The sequence below is a fragment of the Leptinotarsa decemlineata genome, unplaced genomic scaffold, assembly GCF_025532065.1.
Source record: "Leptinotarsa decemlineata unplaced genomic scaffold, Ldec_3_MD MMD2_tig00027589_RagTag, whole genome shotgun sequence".
In the NCBI taxonomy this organism is placed as follows: Eukaryota; Metazoa; Arthropoda; class Insecta; order Coleoptera; family Chrysomelidae; genus Leptinotarsa; species Leptinotarsa decemlineata.
Genome location: NW_027412722.1, coordinates 139,468 through 159,066, shown reverse-complemented (window position 1 = coordinate 159,066; position 19,599 = coordinate 139,468). Strand labels below are relative to the sequence as shown.

Below are 19,599 nucleotides of genomic sequence, written 5' to 3'. Positions count from 1 at the left end.
TGGCCCAATCTACCGCTTGGAATGAGGCTGGACATAACAGATCATCTCGTGATGTAATACAAAGGCCAAGGCGTGAACGCATTTGCGACGCCGAGGCCAAAAGGAGACAGAGAGCGAAGGAGGCAGGAGTGGCAGCAACTATAACTACGCCTTCCTCCTCCCCCCTCCACCTCCAACAGCAAGGACACTTCCAGAAGCGGGCGCCAAGAGCTCTGCCTTGAATAAAGGGAAGGAACCGGCTGCCTCTGCAGGAAAGCTCCCTCACTTGTGCACCTCCACGAAGGGAACCCCAAAAAGGTTGAAGAAGACGCGCAACGACAGTAATGTCGCTGCACCTTCCAAAACTTTCGCGGAGGCCACCCTGAGACACCTCAAGGTTGCCAAAGAGAGTGTGTGTTTGGCGAATCTTGGCCTATACCTGCAAATATAAAGATGTACCCTAGTGACCTGTCCACCTTCCTGGAGAGGGCAGGATGGACGATGACCTAGGAGGACAAATCCTCGGGGTACAATGGGTCACATGTGGCCTGAGTGCTGTGGGTCTACACACGGTTTGATGTTAGGAAAAAACTCCAGTAATATCCAGGAACTGAAGGTAAGCGATCATAGACGATGGCGTGTGTTCGCATCTTCAGCAATGAGGTCGATTTCTGGAAGAATGGGTACGTGAACAAATAAAATTGTCGAATTTGAAACGAACCGATACACATGAGATCCAAGAGTCACTGTTAGGTGTGGATTTTGGGCTGTCCGCAATGACATGTGGTTTCAATATGACGGCGCTACGTGCCACACAGCTCATGCCAAATGTGGCATAAGCTGTGTGGATATTTTGTACGATCGATTCGAGGGTATGGCCATCTCACGTGGAGGTATTGTGAACTGGCCACCGATATCTTGCGATTTTACTCCGTTAGTTACTCCGTGGGGTTTTCCTAAGTCGCAGGTGTATGCGAATAAGCCACAGGACCGCTGTGTGCCACAGGACCGCTGTGTGCCACAGTGTGTGCCACAGGACCGTCATGGAAAACTGGATATTTTGGATGCGCTCCATCTGGATAAGAGCACGTGGCGGATATTTGAACGATGTTACTTAACACACAAAATGGCATCGATAGGTCTTTCAAACGAATGAAAAATGTCGATGATAGTCACACAACTTTGTTTAATTCAAATTTAACGATAGGAAGCGCTTTATTTGTTTATTTGATTCCAAAGCCGAAAAACATTGCACTCATAATCGAGTAGACAGCACTGCTTCAATATTTAGTGGTATTGGGCCGATCATGGTGATGATGACTCTCTTAACTACTGATATCAAAAGATGAACATTTTAATATAATTGTGAAACTACAAATTATTATCATTATATTTATGAAATTATGATTTTCAGTGCGACCGTAACAAAGATGGAGTTATAAGTATATCCGAGCTGAAGGAGTTCATAGAGACTCAAGACAATATTGATATAAGTGAAGAGTTGGCTGAAAGGATCTATTATCAGTTTGATACGAACAAAAATGAACAGATCGATTTCACAGAATTTGTGGAAATGGTAAATAGCCCATTGTTCAAAAATACTTTTGAAAGATTAACGAGAAGGTTAGTTATTTTTGAATATGTTATTTTATTTAGAGTACTAATAGAAACCAGTCTCGAAAGTATTTCCAAGTTTTCGTCAATCCCACTTCCTAAGTTTTCCTCAAGTTTTCTAGTGAAAACAGCATTTTTAACGTTTGTTCGCTCAACTCCCAAACGGAGCATTATGCCAAATGTGTATCATATCCAAACTTGTAGAAAAAATTCTACAAGGGAATAATTATAAATGTCTTTTCATGAGCAGATGCGATTCTAAATATCTTCTTATAAGCAACAGTAAAGGTAATATAGTCACGTTCCAATCTTTCTGGATCGCTTGAATTCTATAAAAAACAGATTATTGTCGCTGTAAAAACACAAATAGTTTTTTACCGCAAATCGAATTTAAGTTGTTGGTTATTTTATGTCTGCTACTCTTCAACTATATATTTCGTTACTGATATTCATGTGTCTGGGAGCTGAAACAAATGTATATACAGTCGTGTTTTGGAGAATTTGAATGTGGTTGTGGGTCTTATGAATGAGCACTAAATCGAAAACAATCATCTGGTTGAAACATGGAAGAAAATGGAAGAATAAGAACGCAAAAAAGAGGCGCAAGAAAACACAATGAAAGAGAGAAAGCGAAAAGAGGAGTAGGACCAAAGAATGAAAAAAAAACAGGAGAAAAGTACAAGAAATGAAAGTGGAAATAGAAGAACAAGAACGGTGATAGGAAAATAAATTGGATGAGCGCAGAGAGAAAAATGTCAAGAGGAACAGCGGAAATGAATAAAGAATTTCTATGTGGTTGTGGGTCTGATAAATGAGCAATAAATCGAAAACAAACAACAGGTTGAAACACAGAAGGAAATAAAAGAATGATAACGTAAAAAAGAGGCACAAGAAAATACAATGAAAGAGAGGAAGCGAAAAGAGGAGAAGAACAAAAGAATGCAGTATACCACAGCCAACTCGGAATCCTATACCTACAACCACATGAAATCCTGCAGAAGTACGGAGCAGATATCCAGAGACTAATCTGTTTGGACTATCCCTAAGCCCCAACGGAAATTGTAGATTGGGGTACAGGTCGTCGCCAACGGTTTGAGGAACACTGAAATGCAGCAATTTGTAAGCTTAGCTCCATACCTAATGACGCATGCCTTATTGATATCCCCGCTTGGACTCGTGGAAGCGAAAAGTGCTGCCGAAAAGATTAAAATGCAGTTGAGGAAAATAACCGAGTCAACGTTGAAGCAGAAAATCAACATGCGCATACAAACCAGCTATACATTTTGAGAGTCGTATAGAAAGCTATTGGAAATAGCTAAGGCCTCAAAATATAAGGTCAATGAATCCACCACCTGCAGGGATATTCGTAAGTTGCAGCGGAGTTGCCAGCATCGACCATAAAAAATGGACAACCGATACGTGTTACATCTGAAAGACTATATCAAGAGGGACCAGATCTATCAGAAAAGAGGAAGCCGGAATGAAGATGATGTGTTGAAATTGGTCTAATCTGGCTCACCAAGGAGTTCGACCTCTTTGGTCTCCAAGTATAGTGCATATGTCAAAGAGTACTGCTCAGTGGAATTTCATATTCCATATCGAAAGTGGGCGAGCCCAGAAATATACCAGAACAACTTGCATATAACTTAAAAAGGAGAACAATTCCTCATTATCGATAGAGTTACTATTGAGTCAAATATCGCTATTACGCTGAAAAGTGAAGTTAAAAGACGATGAGAACTTTACCTTTACACTTCAAGAAAGGACTTTCCTTCACACTTCAAGAAAGGACCCACAACGAGTTCGCAAGTGAACACATTGTGAAGACATTGTGTGGTTATAATAACTTCAGAGTAGAAAGGGGGGCTGTCCCAAGATATAGATGATTATAAAAGACCCCTACTTGGTGATTTTTTTGTCCAGAAACAACACCGTAATCATGCCTCAGCCACTGTATTCACCAGATTTGACCCCCTGCTTTTTTCCCAAGATTGAAGAGACCCATAAAAGGATGGCGTTTTGCGACGATTGGGGAGACAAACATCGAATCGCAGAGAGAGCATAAGGGCATACTAAAAAGTGCGTATAAGAACTGCTTGAGGATTGGGAATAACGGTGGCACAAACAAACTATGTTTTGATTGCATTCCCTATATCTCACCATTATGGAAAGCTATTGCTTTTGTCGATTTCTCCAGAAATATTTTCACCAGACCTCTGATTCAGTTTATATGATATATTCATATCAATTAAAAAGTCTATTCGTTTTGGGACTGTAGGCTTTCACGGCTGGCGTCAATGTTTTTGTTGGTTTCCGGGTTTTGCCGTGGTCTTCTTTGGTTATCTAAAAACGTTTCAACTGCAACTGCGACAATTGAAACGTTCAGTTGACATATCAACTGAAACTGAAGCTCTCATATCTGCCAGGCCATTTATAATGCTGATTTTTGGCGCACTTTCTGTAATGGCGGGTTCGCGCGTTATTTCCGCGCGATTTGGGTGACATGGTTTCGTTTTGGCGCCTTTCAATGCTGTGTGCCAACAAGAATACATTTAGAAGCCATAGAAATACTCAAGCAACAAGAGAACTCTAACAAAAAAGAAGAGGTGGTGGTGGTAGAGGTGGTGGAATATGTTTTTTCATCAAATCGCTGTATAAATACAAATTATATTACTCTTCTATTTCGGCAAATGGTCTAGAGCAGCTATGGATTATAATCAATATAAACAACCAAAAAGTAGCCTGTGGAGTTGTTTATCGCCTACCAGGAACAAATGTAGAGGACTGTATGCAGGAGTTAGCTAATGTACTGGAACGAGTGTATTTGGAAACATCTATTGTGGTGCTAGTTGGTGATATTAATATTAATTTGTTAAACTGTGACTCTCGCGACACTCAACTATTCACTGCCCTAGTTTCTTGTTTCAAATTGTAGAACATTCTGCTCGTATAACAACAACTTCTGAATCTCTGATTGATATAATTTGCATTAGTAAGGAAGTAATGGTAAGAAATTCTAATACACTTGATATGAATGGTATAACTGATCATCTAATGGTATTTTGCGATATTAATTTCGAAGGCGAAGATTTCAATCATGAACTTTTTTCTCAAGATGCTGCTAACTATGCCAGATATTAATTCCAAACTAAATTTTCTTAACGAATGCATCATTATGCTTTTCGACAAACGTGCTCCAATTTGCACTGTAAACAGAAAACATAAAGCATCCCCGTAAATAACTTATAATATCAAATTGATGATGAAAAACCCGTGATAGAGCTCATGCCAAATATCTTAAAGAAAAGACAGCAGCCGCTAGACAGTACTATGTAACTTTACGCAACTACGTCAATGACGCAGTAAAACGTAAAAAACAGCATTTTGAACAAAATTAAAAACAATTCAAAAATGACATGGAGAAATCTTGCAGATTGGGATGTTACTACAAAATCATCCTCGCAAACCAATAGCCTGCCAATTGAAGTACGTAGACCTGAAGAAATCAATGACTATTTTTTAAACGTGGCTGGAAATTCAATAGTAAATAATGACACTCTTTCATTCTACAATAATAATAAATTGAACGCTCCTATGAACTTTTCCCTCACCTATATATGTGATGATGATATTTTGACTGCTGTCAAGGAAATAAAATGTAATGCTTTAGGTATTGACGATATAAATATCAAGATGATTTCTTTAGTGATACCACACTGTATTGATGAAGTTAAACATATTTTCAACGAGTCCTTCAGACAGGGTATTTTTCCAGATGTTTGGAAGGTTGCTAATATAATTCCAATTCCGAAAAAGAATGCACCTACCACGTTCAATGACCTACGCCCTATCAGCATTCTGCCCTCATTCTCTAAAATATTCTAGAAAATGTTTCCCGTCAAATAAGCTTTTTTTGAAGAAAATCGAATACTCCCGTACGAGCAGTCTGGGTTCCGCAAAAGAACACGGAACACAGACTGCCCTCTTGAAAGTAATCGACGATCTTGCGAGATTCAGAGATCAATAAAAAGTCACCATTTCAGTACTGCTTAATCAAAGTAAAGCTTTCGATTTAGTCATCAGCAAGCTCAAGTTCATATGATTCGATGACATTTCTCTTAAATCGATGACCAGCTGTCTCACAGGCCGATCACAGAGGGTCAAACTAGATGATTATTCATGGTCATCCCTAAAAGAAACAATCTCAGGTGTACCGCAGGGAAGTATATTAGGACCCTTGATGTTTTCACTGTTTATTTTTGATTACCTCACTTTCTTATCATATTGTCAAGTACATCTATACGCAGATGATATACAGTTATATTTGTCTTCTCATAACACCGATACAGAAAGTTGCGTGGCTAATATAAACACAGATTTGCACAAAAAATTCCTATACTCGGAGAATCATGGACTTAAAATCAATCCAAATAAAACTTTGGCCTTATGCATAGGGTCTCAAAGACAAATTGTAGAAACTCAGTGTAACTTTAGACTCACTCTCGATAATGCAGACATTGACTGGGTAGACAGTGCTAAAAATCTTGGCGTAACCATAGATAGCTCTTTGTCTTTCCATGAACATGTATCATTCTCATTCTTCAAACTCAAATCGCTATATAAATTCAATTATCAGTTATCAGAAGAAATGAAACTCAGGTTAGTTAAAATTCTTATTTACCCCCATATCGAGTAAATCAAATCAAATCAAAATATACTTTATTGTCCGAAGATTTGCATCTTATTGACAAAGTCCAAGAAATACAATGTTAATATAAAAAAAAGTACTAAAAAAGTATAAATGTAGATATAAAAAAGTTCCAAAAATGTATAAATGTCAAAAAAAAAGTTCTAAAAATGTATAGATAAAATCCACCATGTATAAAGTGATAGTACAAAGAATAAATTGCTAATATATTGTTAAAAGGATTCGCTAAAATACTCTTCCAAACTATAATAGGGTCTATCAACAAGTAGGTTCTTCACCGCCTTTTTGAAATGAATGTTGCTTAAATTTGCAGATCTCATTTCTTATGGTAAATGATTGAACAATTTACCACTATTATAGTAGATGGTATCCTTGATTAAATTCGAAGTTGAGATGGGAGTATTGTTGTTCGGTGTATTACAATTTTTTGCCGCAATATAACAAACAGAAGTTACAACGTATACAAAATGCTTGCATGCGATTCGTATGCTATATACCATATGGTGAACATGTCACCCCATTTTTGTTAAAAATGAAGGAGCTGAATGAGAGGTACAGAGTCCAATATTTGATGAAAATGTTTTTGTTTAAGTTGCTTCAAACTAAAACAACTAGTTATTTATATAGTTTATTAAGCAGGCATTCTGACATACATATGGTCAATTTGAGAATTAACTCATTCAACATACCTAGGCACCGTACTTCCAAATTTCAAGGATGTTTTTCTTATATGGCCCCTTCTTATCTGAATGGAATTTTACCCCTTTTAAATCATAATATTTATCAATTTAAGAAAGAAATAAAATCACAGATGCTTACTGCTCAGTGTTAATTTGAAAAATTGAAAATTCAATGTATGGTAGTGCAATGAAATTGTTAAATTGACCAAAATAATGTTAAGAATATTAAGTCTTATTAGCAACTATATGATGTATTATTTTTTTCTCTTCTCTATTATTGTTGTGATAGTAAATAAGTGTGTTTATAATTATTTTCTTATACTCACTGTATAATTTTTAGGAGGGGTGGAAGATAGCCGTTGGCTAACTCTTTTCCTTTTATGTATAAATGTATTTTTATGCATAAAATCTGTTTAAAATCTGTTTTTCCGTTAATCAGCTATCGCCCCCATACGAACGACAACTCTCAGAAGTTGAGAACTTGTGCGAGCTAAGGACTAACGAGGTCTTACCTTTTAACGTGTGATTCCTAACACGGATATTATTATTTTTATTACATCTACCAAAGATCGGGCTGATCAATTGGACTGAATGAGTATTCACTGAGATATTACAGTTCAAAGTAGACTCATAAAATCGGAAAAAACTTTTGAAATAACCTAATACATTTATATTTTAGAACTTGAACGATGTTCATGAATTGTTTGTACTTTCATTTGAGTTTTTTTTTCAGAATATGTAAGTTTATTGTAGTAATACCAAATCGAAAGAAAGCACTCACTCTACAAAGGACACTTACAACTACTGGCCAATATGAAGCGAGTTTCAAATTCCAGAAGAGTACCGTTCGCATTTTGATATTATCTGTTCTCCAGATATGTTTATTTTACATCAATGAGGCCTATAAGTCTGAGGATAGAGAGGGTCCTTATTATTGCTATTTTGCTTTTTTACCTTGCCGAAAATTTGAAATGTATCGTTACTTGACTTATTGCTTTGTTCATTCAAGGTGAGTACATAAAAAGGGGGGTCTATAAAATTTACATCTTTCTTTTGTTTACTGTACTTCATTTTTTACCCTTTTTTTTTTGGAACTTAGGGATTATAAATTTACGAGTTATTGTATAGTATTTCCAATACCAATTGGAACAGCACAGAGAAGGAATTCTCGCCTCGACATAGGCGTCGGCATATTATTTTAAGTGGTGGTTTTTCAGTTTCTTATTTTTACAATCATAGCAATTGATCACCCCATGAAAAAGTTATCTCAACTGAATTTTTCCACCATGGGTAATTATGAAAAACTTCGAAATTTAAGGTAGTTTATTTTCCGAATCGAAAACTTTAAAATACAATGAAAACACAAATAATCACACCGAATTCACGTCAAAAATATATTTACAAATTAATAGAGGCCAACAAAATTGCTAAAAAAATCAAAATTCTTCTTTGCTATATTCGGATGAGGTGGAATCATCATCGGGTTGAATAACTATCGGATTTATGGAACTTTGCACATAATATTTGTTCTCTTCTTTTATAACGTGGGCCACACAGTTCTTCCACACATCACTATTACCTACTTCATTCACCACTTGCCTTAAATTGTCAAGCACTACAGCATTCAAAGTCGATGACTGATTATATTTCCGCAAGCTTTCATTCATTTGGCCAAAACATTTCAACTGGATTGAACACACAATAGTATGGAGGCAAACGTGGGAGTATATGACCATGTGTTTCAAACATCGAATCAATAATACACTCTTTTTTGAAATTACGTTGTTTTCTGGTCAACAATATCTGCTTTTTTTGTATTATTGTTTGGTGTTGGAATATTTGGGAGAAGCTGCTCACTGAACCAGCTTTCGAATAAAGCCGCAGTCATATCTTCGTGGTAAGCAGTAGACGAATCTTTTATATTTTTGGCCGACAGAAGCAAAGCGTTAGGTACGAAACCACTTTCATTCCCGGCATGCAAAATTATAACACGTTTTCGCCTTGAAGAAGGTGTGTTCAAAACACAATACTTGGTTTCGTCTACCCAGCCATATTTGACATCATGGGTGTCAAACCAAGTTTCGTCGAGGTAGATTATATGTCTGCTGGATTCTCGGTAGCTTTTCATTCGCCTCAAATATTCTTGTCGGAGTTGAACAATGCGTGTCGATTCCATTATGGCCATCCGATTGTTCAATTTTTCATATTTGAAACCACAAGACAATTTTGGTATATACCATAAATTGTCCGCCGAATCACATCTTTTGTAGCACCATCAACATTTGCGAATTTTTTATTCCTTTGTTTTCGTTTCATTGCATGGTCAATGACATCCCCTATTTTAATGACTCGAAGAACTGTTGAACAAGATAGTTTCGTTAACTCGCATATTCTATTTACAATTCTGTGAAATGTGACAGTTTTTCTTCTTCAAGCATTCATAAATATTTAAAATTACTCGCTGAACTTGAACATGCAAGTTCAAATTCCGGATCCCTGTCGATTGACACAGATTCCTCACACGTAATGTTATCATTTGTTTCAAAAGGTCTCCAGAAAGCCATATTGATGGAAGTACCCAAAAACACAAGATTTTCACAAAAATCGGTTTAAACGATGAGATTGGAACCTTTGGTGTGAAAGTTCAAAACTTTTTCTAGAGATCAATTACCCTAACACCAAACTGATATTTTTGCACTCGACGCGCGTTTCGCTAAAAAGGTTAACATCTTCAGAATAACCAAATTGATACTGAATCTAAAGACAAGGGTTAGCTGTTCATATACCTAAAGTTTTTTGGTCAGATGTGGACTTTGTTTGTTGAATGATGATTATCCTAATTGATTTTCCGGTAATTAACTAGTGGAACCACTACCTGCAAATTAATTCGTCCGCTTTTTAATCTATTATTGACGAATTAATTTGCAGATAGTGGTACCACTAGTTAATTACCGAAAAATCAATTAGGATATTCATCATTTAACAAACAAAGTCCACATCGGACCAAAAAACTTTATATATATAAACAGCTAACCCTTGTCTTCAGATTCAGTAACAATTTGCTTCGCCTGAAGATGGTAACCTTGTTAGCGAAACGCGCGTCGAGTGCAAAAATACCAGTTTGGTGTTAGGGTAATTGATCGCTAGAAAAAGTTTTCAAAAATCGATTTACAAAACCACTCACTACCTCACCTAACCCTACGAACACACGGCACTGATAAAGAAATATTGTGAAACGGACAAAAAATTAGTATTCAGTCAGTCCAGCTAGCCGATCCTTTATTCCTCATCTACGTTTGATAGCACGTTAACTAACTATCTGGGCGACTAGGAGCCACAGGCAAGAAATGTTTATGACTGTAATCTTATTTTTTTGCCGTTCCAATTGGGAATGGATAGACTATAATTATTATTTGTTATACAGAACGATGATAAGTCTCGTAAATCGTAAGAGATACAGAATTGGTTTGATCATAGCAAAGTTGCTGACTGGATGTATCGTCATCTGAACGGCATGCTTCATAACCATAACTCTCGCACATTCGGTTCAATTAACCTATATTAAATCTTTCAGTGAGATGCATTTGTATGGGAATATATTCCTTCAACTTCTCTTGGGTATACCAATTGAAGTAATACATAAGTGGAGAGTCTTTCCCATATATTTCTTGGGTGTTCTGGGAGGATCCCTGACTCATGCGGTGATAAATAGAGAAGTTGGAGCAATTGGAGCTAGTGCAGGAATATCTGCATTTCTTACAATCCCCATTGCAGCAGTCATATTAGTGAGTATGTCGGAATTTGAGATGGCGGTACACATTTTTTGTGGCTTGCCTGTATGTCATATAATGTTTTTTCCAAATTCAATTTTCCGATTTGAATTGGAAGGGAGAGACTGACTTTTAGGAATGAAAGGTTTTGGCTTTCTATTTCTTCATCTTCATTATATAAATGTGGGAATATTCCAAAGGAAGGAAGAGCCATATTTGACAACATCATGGGTGTCAAACCAAGTTTCGTCGATTAAATGGTACAAAAGTTGCATTTTTGGTATGCAAGATATTCTCAATTCGACAAAATCACCAACCTTTTCTGAGATATTCGCAAAAACTGAAAATGGCAGTTTGTTTGAAGGTGATTGACAATGTTTCGTGATGAATTTCACTAGTTCGGACTTCCATTGTCTACTATATAAAATGATTTGAAATCCCTGAAACAAGTAAAAAATAATAATTAAAAAAGAATAGTTGAAAATAACAATTATATTAAGCAACATTAAACCTGAAATGAAATGATAGTGAAATAACCTACAAGTAAAAATATAATAATTGAATAAAAAAATTAAAGGAATGAAAAAAGAAAATGATAAAAAAATAAAAAAGTGTAGAGATTCCAAGTCACGTTAGTTCACGACGTTTCGATTGTTGGTATCTACAATCGTCTTCGGGTGAAATTGAAAATGGCAGATTTGGCTCTGCTACCACCATTTTCAATAAAATCAAAAAATGACAAAGGAACTTTCTGCTTTATTCGATAATTTTCATAATATGGTTCAACATATTTTTCAATGCGACGTTTCGTTCATTGAAATCCATCATCAATATATTTTTTCTAACACATTTTATACATTTCGGTAGTCATTGTAATTACAAATGCATTGACATATAACAACATATATATTTCTCGACGTTTTTTTTTTAAAACACTCCATCAAAATTCCATATTTGAACAATGAGAAATAAAATTTCTGAATATGGTTGCAAGCACATAATTAAAAGTATCGTAATACACCGCAATGAGAAAGAAACATTTGCGAAAGAGAATGTAACGAAAATATAACTTAAGGCATTCCGTTATGATGTTCATTTTCTACTATTTTTTAAGTCACCGTCTCACGCGATATCGCATTAAATGTTCAAATTATCAACCATCATTTCTTAAACAAATACTTGGTCTAGATATAGTGTGCTTGTGGCAGTTCTCTAACATCTGTGGAGTGATAACTCATGATTGAATCTTTCAATTCCTCAATATTTTTAAAATTTGTTATGGATCTATACTTTATTTGTGAAGTCATAAAACAACAATAAAAATTAATTGGCGCGCCGAGGCGACTTCATTGATTCCAGTGGCGCATTTGCTTTTTCAGCTGCAGAAAAACCCGGAGAAACCTGCAGCACCACATCATCTGAAGATCTTGATCTGCCAGAACAGTTTATGACACGACTATCGTCAAACTTAAACCAGTCCGTTTCGTCTTTGACCAAATTCAACGCCAGAACCACAGTGAACAATGACTGCATGAATATTATAATAGTGGTTTACTAGACTGAAGTGTTCATTTATTTCGAACCTTCGAAATAGTTTGGTGCTTTCGTCAGAGGTTGAGTCTTGTTTGAAGATCATCAGTGTTATTATTGGATTGACTGGTGCCTTAGCTATAGTTTCCTTATAACAGTCAGTTAGTTTGGCGCATGTTTGGCAATACAGTCGATCATCACCTGTTAAAAATTCCATTTTCAGATGATTTAACATATTTTATGGAGCCTCACAATCGTCATCGGTTGATGACTGGACTAATTCCTCCGAGAGATGATTATTTATGGGTCATTCGAGTACTTTCACTTATCTCCGCTTTTCTTTTTCCGCTTCACCGGTTCAGTGGGAGATGACCGTTTGGCTGCGGTTGACCATTTTTCGCTTGATTATAGGTTTCCATATGTTGCGTATCTCTACGCTAGCTTGGCTGAATACATTGTTGGACAACACGTGTGCGGCTTTTTTGAATATCCTCCTGAACTAATGTTCTTTCCTGTGCTTGATCTCAGCTTGGTACCACTCGATGTAATGTTGATGGGTCCAAACATGCTCTGCTCTACCTGATTTGCTGGTATTTCCTCGCCGTATCTGTTTCTTGTGCTCGGCAATGCGAACATTCAATGACCTCTTAGTTTCACCAATATAAGATTTTCCGCACTCACAGGGTTCCGGTGAATGCAATTCTTGGAATCGCAGTCCGCGTTTGGTGGCCTGGTTTTCGTAAGGCTGCTACGGATAGTGTTTCCGGATCTGAGGCAGGTTTTGATGTTGTACTTGGACCCAATCCTTTCTTATCCTTTCCGACAATCCACTGATGTAGGGAAGTGCAAGCACTGGTTGTGACGGCTTCTTTTCCTTGAGAGGCTCCTGCTGTCTCTTAGCCAAAATCTATTTCACCATCACTTTGGAGTAGCCATTCCATTGAAGAGCATTCTTGATGACATCTAGTGGCTTCTCGAGACCTTCCTTCGTATTACAGAGCCCAAAAGCACGGTCTGATAGAATCTTGATTATTCTTCTTTTAGTCAATTGATGGTGGTTGGATTCGTGGTTCAGATACTGTCTCGTGTTAGTGAGTTTTCGGTATACAGATGTTTCCCACTTAGTGTCGGTCCTCTTCATCAATACGTCTAAGAATGGCACTTGTGAAAGTGATGGAAGGTCTTACGCTGTTGATGTGTTTCAGGAAAGCATCTTTTTCAGTATTCCTCTGTACACACACAGTGAGGGAAATCTCCGCTAAACCGGAGATGCGGAAAGAGAAAAGTGTAAGTACTCGAATGACCCATAAATAGTCATCTCCCGGAGGAATTAGTCCAGTCATCACCCAAAGACGATTGTAGATACTAACAATCGAAACGTCGTGAACTAACGTGACTTGACATCCCTTAATTTTATTTTTTTTTTGTCTAATTTTTCTATTTTTTACTTGTATTTCATCTCACTGTAATTTCATTTTAGGGTTTTTTGCTTGATATAATTGTTATTTTCAGCTATTCATTTTTAATTCGTCTTTTTTAGTTCTTTCAGGGTTTTCAAATCATTTTATATAGTATCAGACAATGGAAGTCGGAATTAATGAAATTCGTCATGAAATATTGTCAATCACCTCAAACAGGACCATTTCCTATCCATCTTCCTGGCATAGTTGTATTGAGGACATTTCTGCACATTCTCCTGCGATGTGGTGGAGCTCCGTCATGTGGAACATATTCATATTCTCCTATTATCATATCATAGAGTTTTTTCAGAAGAAAACATTCAAACTTTCAGAACATTAATAAAAAATGAATCGTGGGATGACATTTTCATAGAAACATGCCCAAACAAACGAGTGTTTTAATACTACTCTTCAATACTATTTTGAATTAGTTTTTCCAGTGATATGTATCAAAAATCCAGGGAGAAAAATCTAAAAATATCAACTTTCTTTCACCAGAACTCCAACAATTAAAAAACCAAATGATATTTTATTCGGAATGTGCTAAAGTAAATGAAAACTACACAGAAATGAGCAAAAAAATAACACAGACTTACAGAGAGAAATTGAAGTCTACTCACAAACGATATGTAGATGAGCACATAAATGCTTCAAAAAATAAATCGAAATCTATGTGGCAAATGATACACAAAATTAAAGGGGAGAACCCATCAAATGAAGTTAAAATTCACCAGAATGGTATTCGACTCCCAGACAGCGAAATTGCAAATAATTTCAATATACAATTTTCCAAATATGTGGTCCAACAAAATACAAACCTCAATTATATAGTTGATAACATACAGGTTTGTCCCAAATCAATTTTTTATCATCCTCTAACAGAGTATGATGTTATTGAGTTGATTAGAAGCTTGAAAAATTCCAACTCAAGTAGCCATGATGAAATATCAAACAATCTTCTCAAAAAATCTGTTTTTGAATTGTGTTGTCCTATAAAACATATTATAAACCTTTCCACTGAACATGGAGTATTTCCTGAAATCTTGAAAATGGCAATTGTCTCTCCTGTGCATAAAAGAGGAGACAAAAACCTGTACGAAAATTACAGGCCAATTAGTCTACTCTCAAGTATCTCCAAGGTTTTTGAGTTGAATATCAAAAATCAGTTATTGTCTTTTTTCGCAAATAATAAACTTCTTTCCCCAAATCAACACGGATTTACTAAAAGTAAAAGCACAGAGACAGCACTTACCAATTTAACGACCATATAATAAATGCACTCGATGGCAAATTAAGTATTTGCGGTTTGTTCATAGACTTTTCAAAAGCATGCTACTACGGAAATTGCAAAGATATGGTGTGAGGGGTGTTGCCTTGAATTTGATGAAGTCTTATTTAGAAAACAGAGTTCAGAGCGTCAAGATTGGAGATAAAGTTAGCAATTTGGCAAATATCAAACATGGGGTACCTCAGCGTTCAATTCTTGGACCTTTACTATTCCTGATATATGCAAATGATTTGATGAGTTATTTTCATGAAATGACGACAGTTCAAGTAATAACATATGCGGACGACACAAACTTGCTATTGGTAAATCTACTTTCATCACATCACAATATTTTTTTTAATTTCACTATTTTGGCGAAATTTTCTAATGAGCCATCTACAAAAAACCTTTCCTTCTGTTGAAGTCCGTCAAACGCAAACATGGACTTTACTGACTCGATAAGGCTTGAATTTATTTTTCTTTAAAATTTTCCGTACAGACGTAGTGGATATGGCCGAATTATGAGTACTCTCCCTCAGGGATACTTCCTTGTTCTTATTCCACAAATCCTAAATCAACTGAATGTCACTTTATCATTATTGTGAATCTTCTTTGAACTCACCTGAAACGCCGACTTCAATGCCACCACATTCAATAATCGTACATTTTCTTTTGGAGGGTTTTTCAAAGGATCCATAATTTCGTAAACTATTTTCGATACGTTGAAAATATCTATGATTAGGTTGTCGTCGTTCAGGATACCATTCCTGATACATTGCCAGAGATTTGGTAACTTCTCAAACATCTCGAATAAACAAAAAGCATATCCACTTTTTCGTCATTGGAAAAATTCACGTTTTTCCCTCAGAATCGCTCACCAAATTGAATAACCGTTTTATTTTGTGTTTAACAATTAACTTGATATTCACATTCATGTACACAGATCGGAAAAGTCTAGGGATACTTTTAAAAATGGCAATCATTTTTTTTAGATCGCTTTAGGGAAAAAAAAGTTGACGGATGATTATTAAACGAATGTAACTTACAACAAAAATTATTAAATGGTCAAAAATACTGAGTGCGCATTTAAGCAAAACTAAAAAAAATATGGCTCTTCTTTGGCACCCCGAAAAAAAATCATAATACAAAAAAAATTGGAATCAGTACAAAGTATAGCCTCCACGCTGGTTTATTACGGCCCTACATCTATTGTGCATCCACAAAATGAGATTGTCAATGTCTTGTTGAGGTACATTTGCCCATTCAGCGATTAAAAGCTCTCTCAATTGAAACGTTGTGTGAATGTTCCCCATATGCGGAGTAATTCTTCGTTGAAGCATGTCCCACACATGCTCGATGGGATTCAGGTCCGGTGATTGTGCTGGTGAGCGATTTGGTGAGGGAGCGATCTGGAAAAACGAGATCGGTTCTGCCGCCGATCATGATTCCGCCCCATAGCATTACTGTACCACCTCTGTATGTGTGGACTTCCTGGACGTGTCTCAAACGTTCATTATTTCCAGGTCGTCTCCACAGTCTTACTCGACGAGAATCTGGATGAAATCCAAATCAGGATTCGTCTGTAAACAAAACTGTGGCCCAATCATTTGCATCCCAGTTTTGATGTTCTTGACACCACTCTAATCTTCTACCGCGATTGCCTCTCGACAAAGGTGGACATCTAAGTGGCCTTCTGTTGTGGAGATCTGCTTCATGCAGTCGATTTCTGACAGTATCACGACCAATGGTTACCTGGTGCGTCTGCTGCAACACGTTAACTAACTCAGGTGCTGTGATTGTCGGTTGTTTTCTTGCGGTAAAGACCAAAAATCGGTCTTGAACTGCAGTTGTAGCACGTCCTCGCCCTGAATGTTGTTCGGCTGGACTGCCAGTTTCACGGAAACGCCGCCACAATCGACTGATAACACTTTGGGAGACCCCCAAACGAAGAGCTACATCATTTTGTCGCATGCCACCTTGAAGAAGCCCTACAGCTCTATTCATCTCAGCCAATGGTAAGTGATGGCGTTCCATATTAAAGCACAATATTTCCAGTTTAATTGCTGAGCAAGAACTGCATAGAATGTACAAACTCAACACTTTCAGATTATTCATTTTAGCCGAAAACCTACAGTTTGTAAAAAACTTGATAAAAGATTAGTTACCGTTTTTGCAGGCTTTGTTCAATCCATAGAAATCTACAGGGTGGTCGAGTGTACCAATTTAATCGAAATTAAACGACCTCATGCATTTATTTTTATGATATTTAGTATGTTATAAAAATATCCCTAGACTTTTCCGATGTGTGTATTTCATGGCTTACTTCAAAAAAAGAAATTATCGCTTATCATATTTCTCCTGAATATCATATATGACTTTTTTGATACTGTTTTGTATTAGTTAATTCTTGTTAATATTCTCAATTTCTGAACAGATATATTCGGGTAGCTAGAAAATATTTGGAAATTATGAGTGGCTTTGTATTGATACAAAGATTATTGGTTTCCTTTTACAAGACAACCCCAGAAATCTATTTGGATTTCAGTGAATATAAATATTTAGGATCTCAATGAACAACATCACCGACGGGAGAACTCTTTTTGGATTTCAGTAACATTCGAAAATTCAAACTCTCAATAAAAAAATGATAGAATATTCATGAAGTGTTTTCGGGAAAAAAGTGTTTCCATAAGAAAAACAACTCTCAGAAGTTGATAAACATGTGCGAGCTAAGGACTAATGTAACATATATGTTGTAATATATCAATGAGTTTGTAATTACAATGATTACCAAAATGTATAAAAAAATGTACAGGTCCGTATTTAAAAAAATAATATGATGATGGATTTCAATGAACGAAACGTTGCATTGAAGAATGGGTTGAACCAGATTATCAGAAACATGAAATGAAACAAAAAGTTTCCTTGCCATTTTCTGATATTTTTGGGGTAGAGCAAAACAAATAAAATCTGTCATTTTCAGTTTTTTCCAAATATCTCATAAACGGTTGGTGATTTTATCGATCTGAAAATACCATTATTCATTCCTGAAATGGCAATTTTTGTTCCATTCAACCGTCCTTGTAGGACCTACATCAAATCACTATTTTGAAATTTACCCCTGTTTCTTGTTTCTTGGGATTAATAGAGATCACTATCATTATTATGTTCTTATGAACAAGTTAGTTATTGAAAATTTGTAAATTCAAAGATAGAATATATCTGAATTAAAGGGGTTATATTTTTTAGGAGTGATTAATTTTTGGGAAAGAAAGTTTTTGGGGTAGTAGAAAGCCAAAAACTTTCTTTCCCAAAAAAGAATATATCCTACTTGCTTGGTTGAAATTCTCATATTTTTTCAGAACTGGAAAGAAATGAGTCATCCCACAGTCCATCTACTGCTCTTTGGAATCATAACCGCTCTGGATATAGTTTATAAAATTCTAGTAGTCGGGGATATGGAAACAAGTTATGCCTCCCATTTAGGAGGAGCTTTGGTAGGTTTGTTATTTGGAGTAAATATACTGAAGAATTTAAAAATAACGAAGACTGAAATAATCATTTGGCATATTTCCTTGGTGACCCTGGCAATTATTTTGATTATTCTCGTTATATTAGGTGTTTATATGGGACCCAACTGTGAATCTGATTCAGATTATATAGGAAATTGCACATATCTGTATAATTATTGAAGAAATAAACAATTATGAAAGTATATCGTTTATTCTATTCTTTACGATGGATATGACGTATTTCTGCTATGAATATAATATTTTATAAAATATCAATTTCAAAAATTCATCCTATGGTTTTTAACATGATTTGTCACTTTGTTTAAAATTTGACTGACTACTTCTATAGGCAAATAATAAATATATAAAATTTCAATATCAGCATCTTGTAGATGTTCGTTTGCCAAAAACTCCAAGAAAGTAGGTAATACATTGTTACGGTTTGGATGGTCCACCCCGTAACTTCAAAAACTAAATTGGTTTGATAAAGGAAGATCCGAAGTCCGAAGAGGAAGATCAAACTGTTTGATATTCCTCTTGAACTTATGATGCACTGTTTGGAACCTTTGGTGTAGTAATTAATATTACTGGAGTTTTTTCCCAACACCAAATCGTTATTTTTAACACCTCGACACGTGTTTCGATCACCAAGTGATCATCTTCAAAGAGGAAAATCGAAACACGTGTCGAGGTGTTAAAAATAACGATTAGGTGTTGGGGAAAAAACTTCAGTAATATTCATTCCTCTTGAAGATGATCATTTGGTAACCGAAACACGTATCGAGGTGTTAAAAATAAGAGTTTGGTGTTGGGAAAAAAACCAGTAATATTTATTATAGTTAGTTGAGTGCTTTAATGTTGAGAAGATGAGAAGGAATTGGTTTTCATCGTAGTCTCTGCTCCTGGTTGTGGAAGAGTCTAATATCTGTGTGGAGAAGCAGTTCAAAGTAGGAAGAGCTATTCGCCAATAATATTTACTACAGGGTGGATAAAATACTGCATACGCAATTGTGCCTTTTCCTTTGTTACTTATTTTGAATACAAGAGGATTTGTGGACGTAAGGAACTCAAGAGGTATA

General features: G+C 36.0%; 1 protein-coding gene across 1 annotated transcript; it reads left to right on the top strand.

The window, feature by feature from the left end:
* Positions 1-1,373: 1,373 nt before the first annotated feature.
* Positions 1,374-18,723, top strand: LOC141486980 (rhomboid-related protein 1-like). Its single transcript, XM_074185580.1, has 4 exons — positions 1,374-1,602; positions 7,715-7,990; positions 10,556-10,766; positions 18,371-18,723. Exons 1-4 carry the CDS (start codon positions 1,553-1,555, stop codon positions 18,698-18,700), a joined length of 867 nt encoding a protein of 288 aa, XP_074041681.1. The 5' UTR covers positions 1,374-1,552; the 3' UTR covers positions 18,701-18,723.
* Positions 18,724-19,599: the final 876 nt, after the last annotated feature.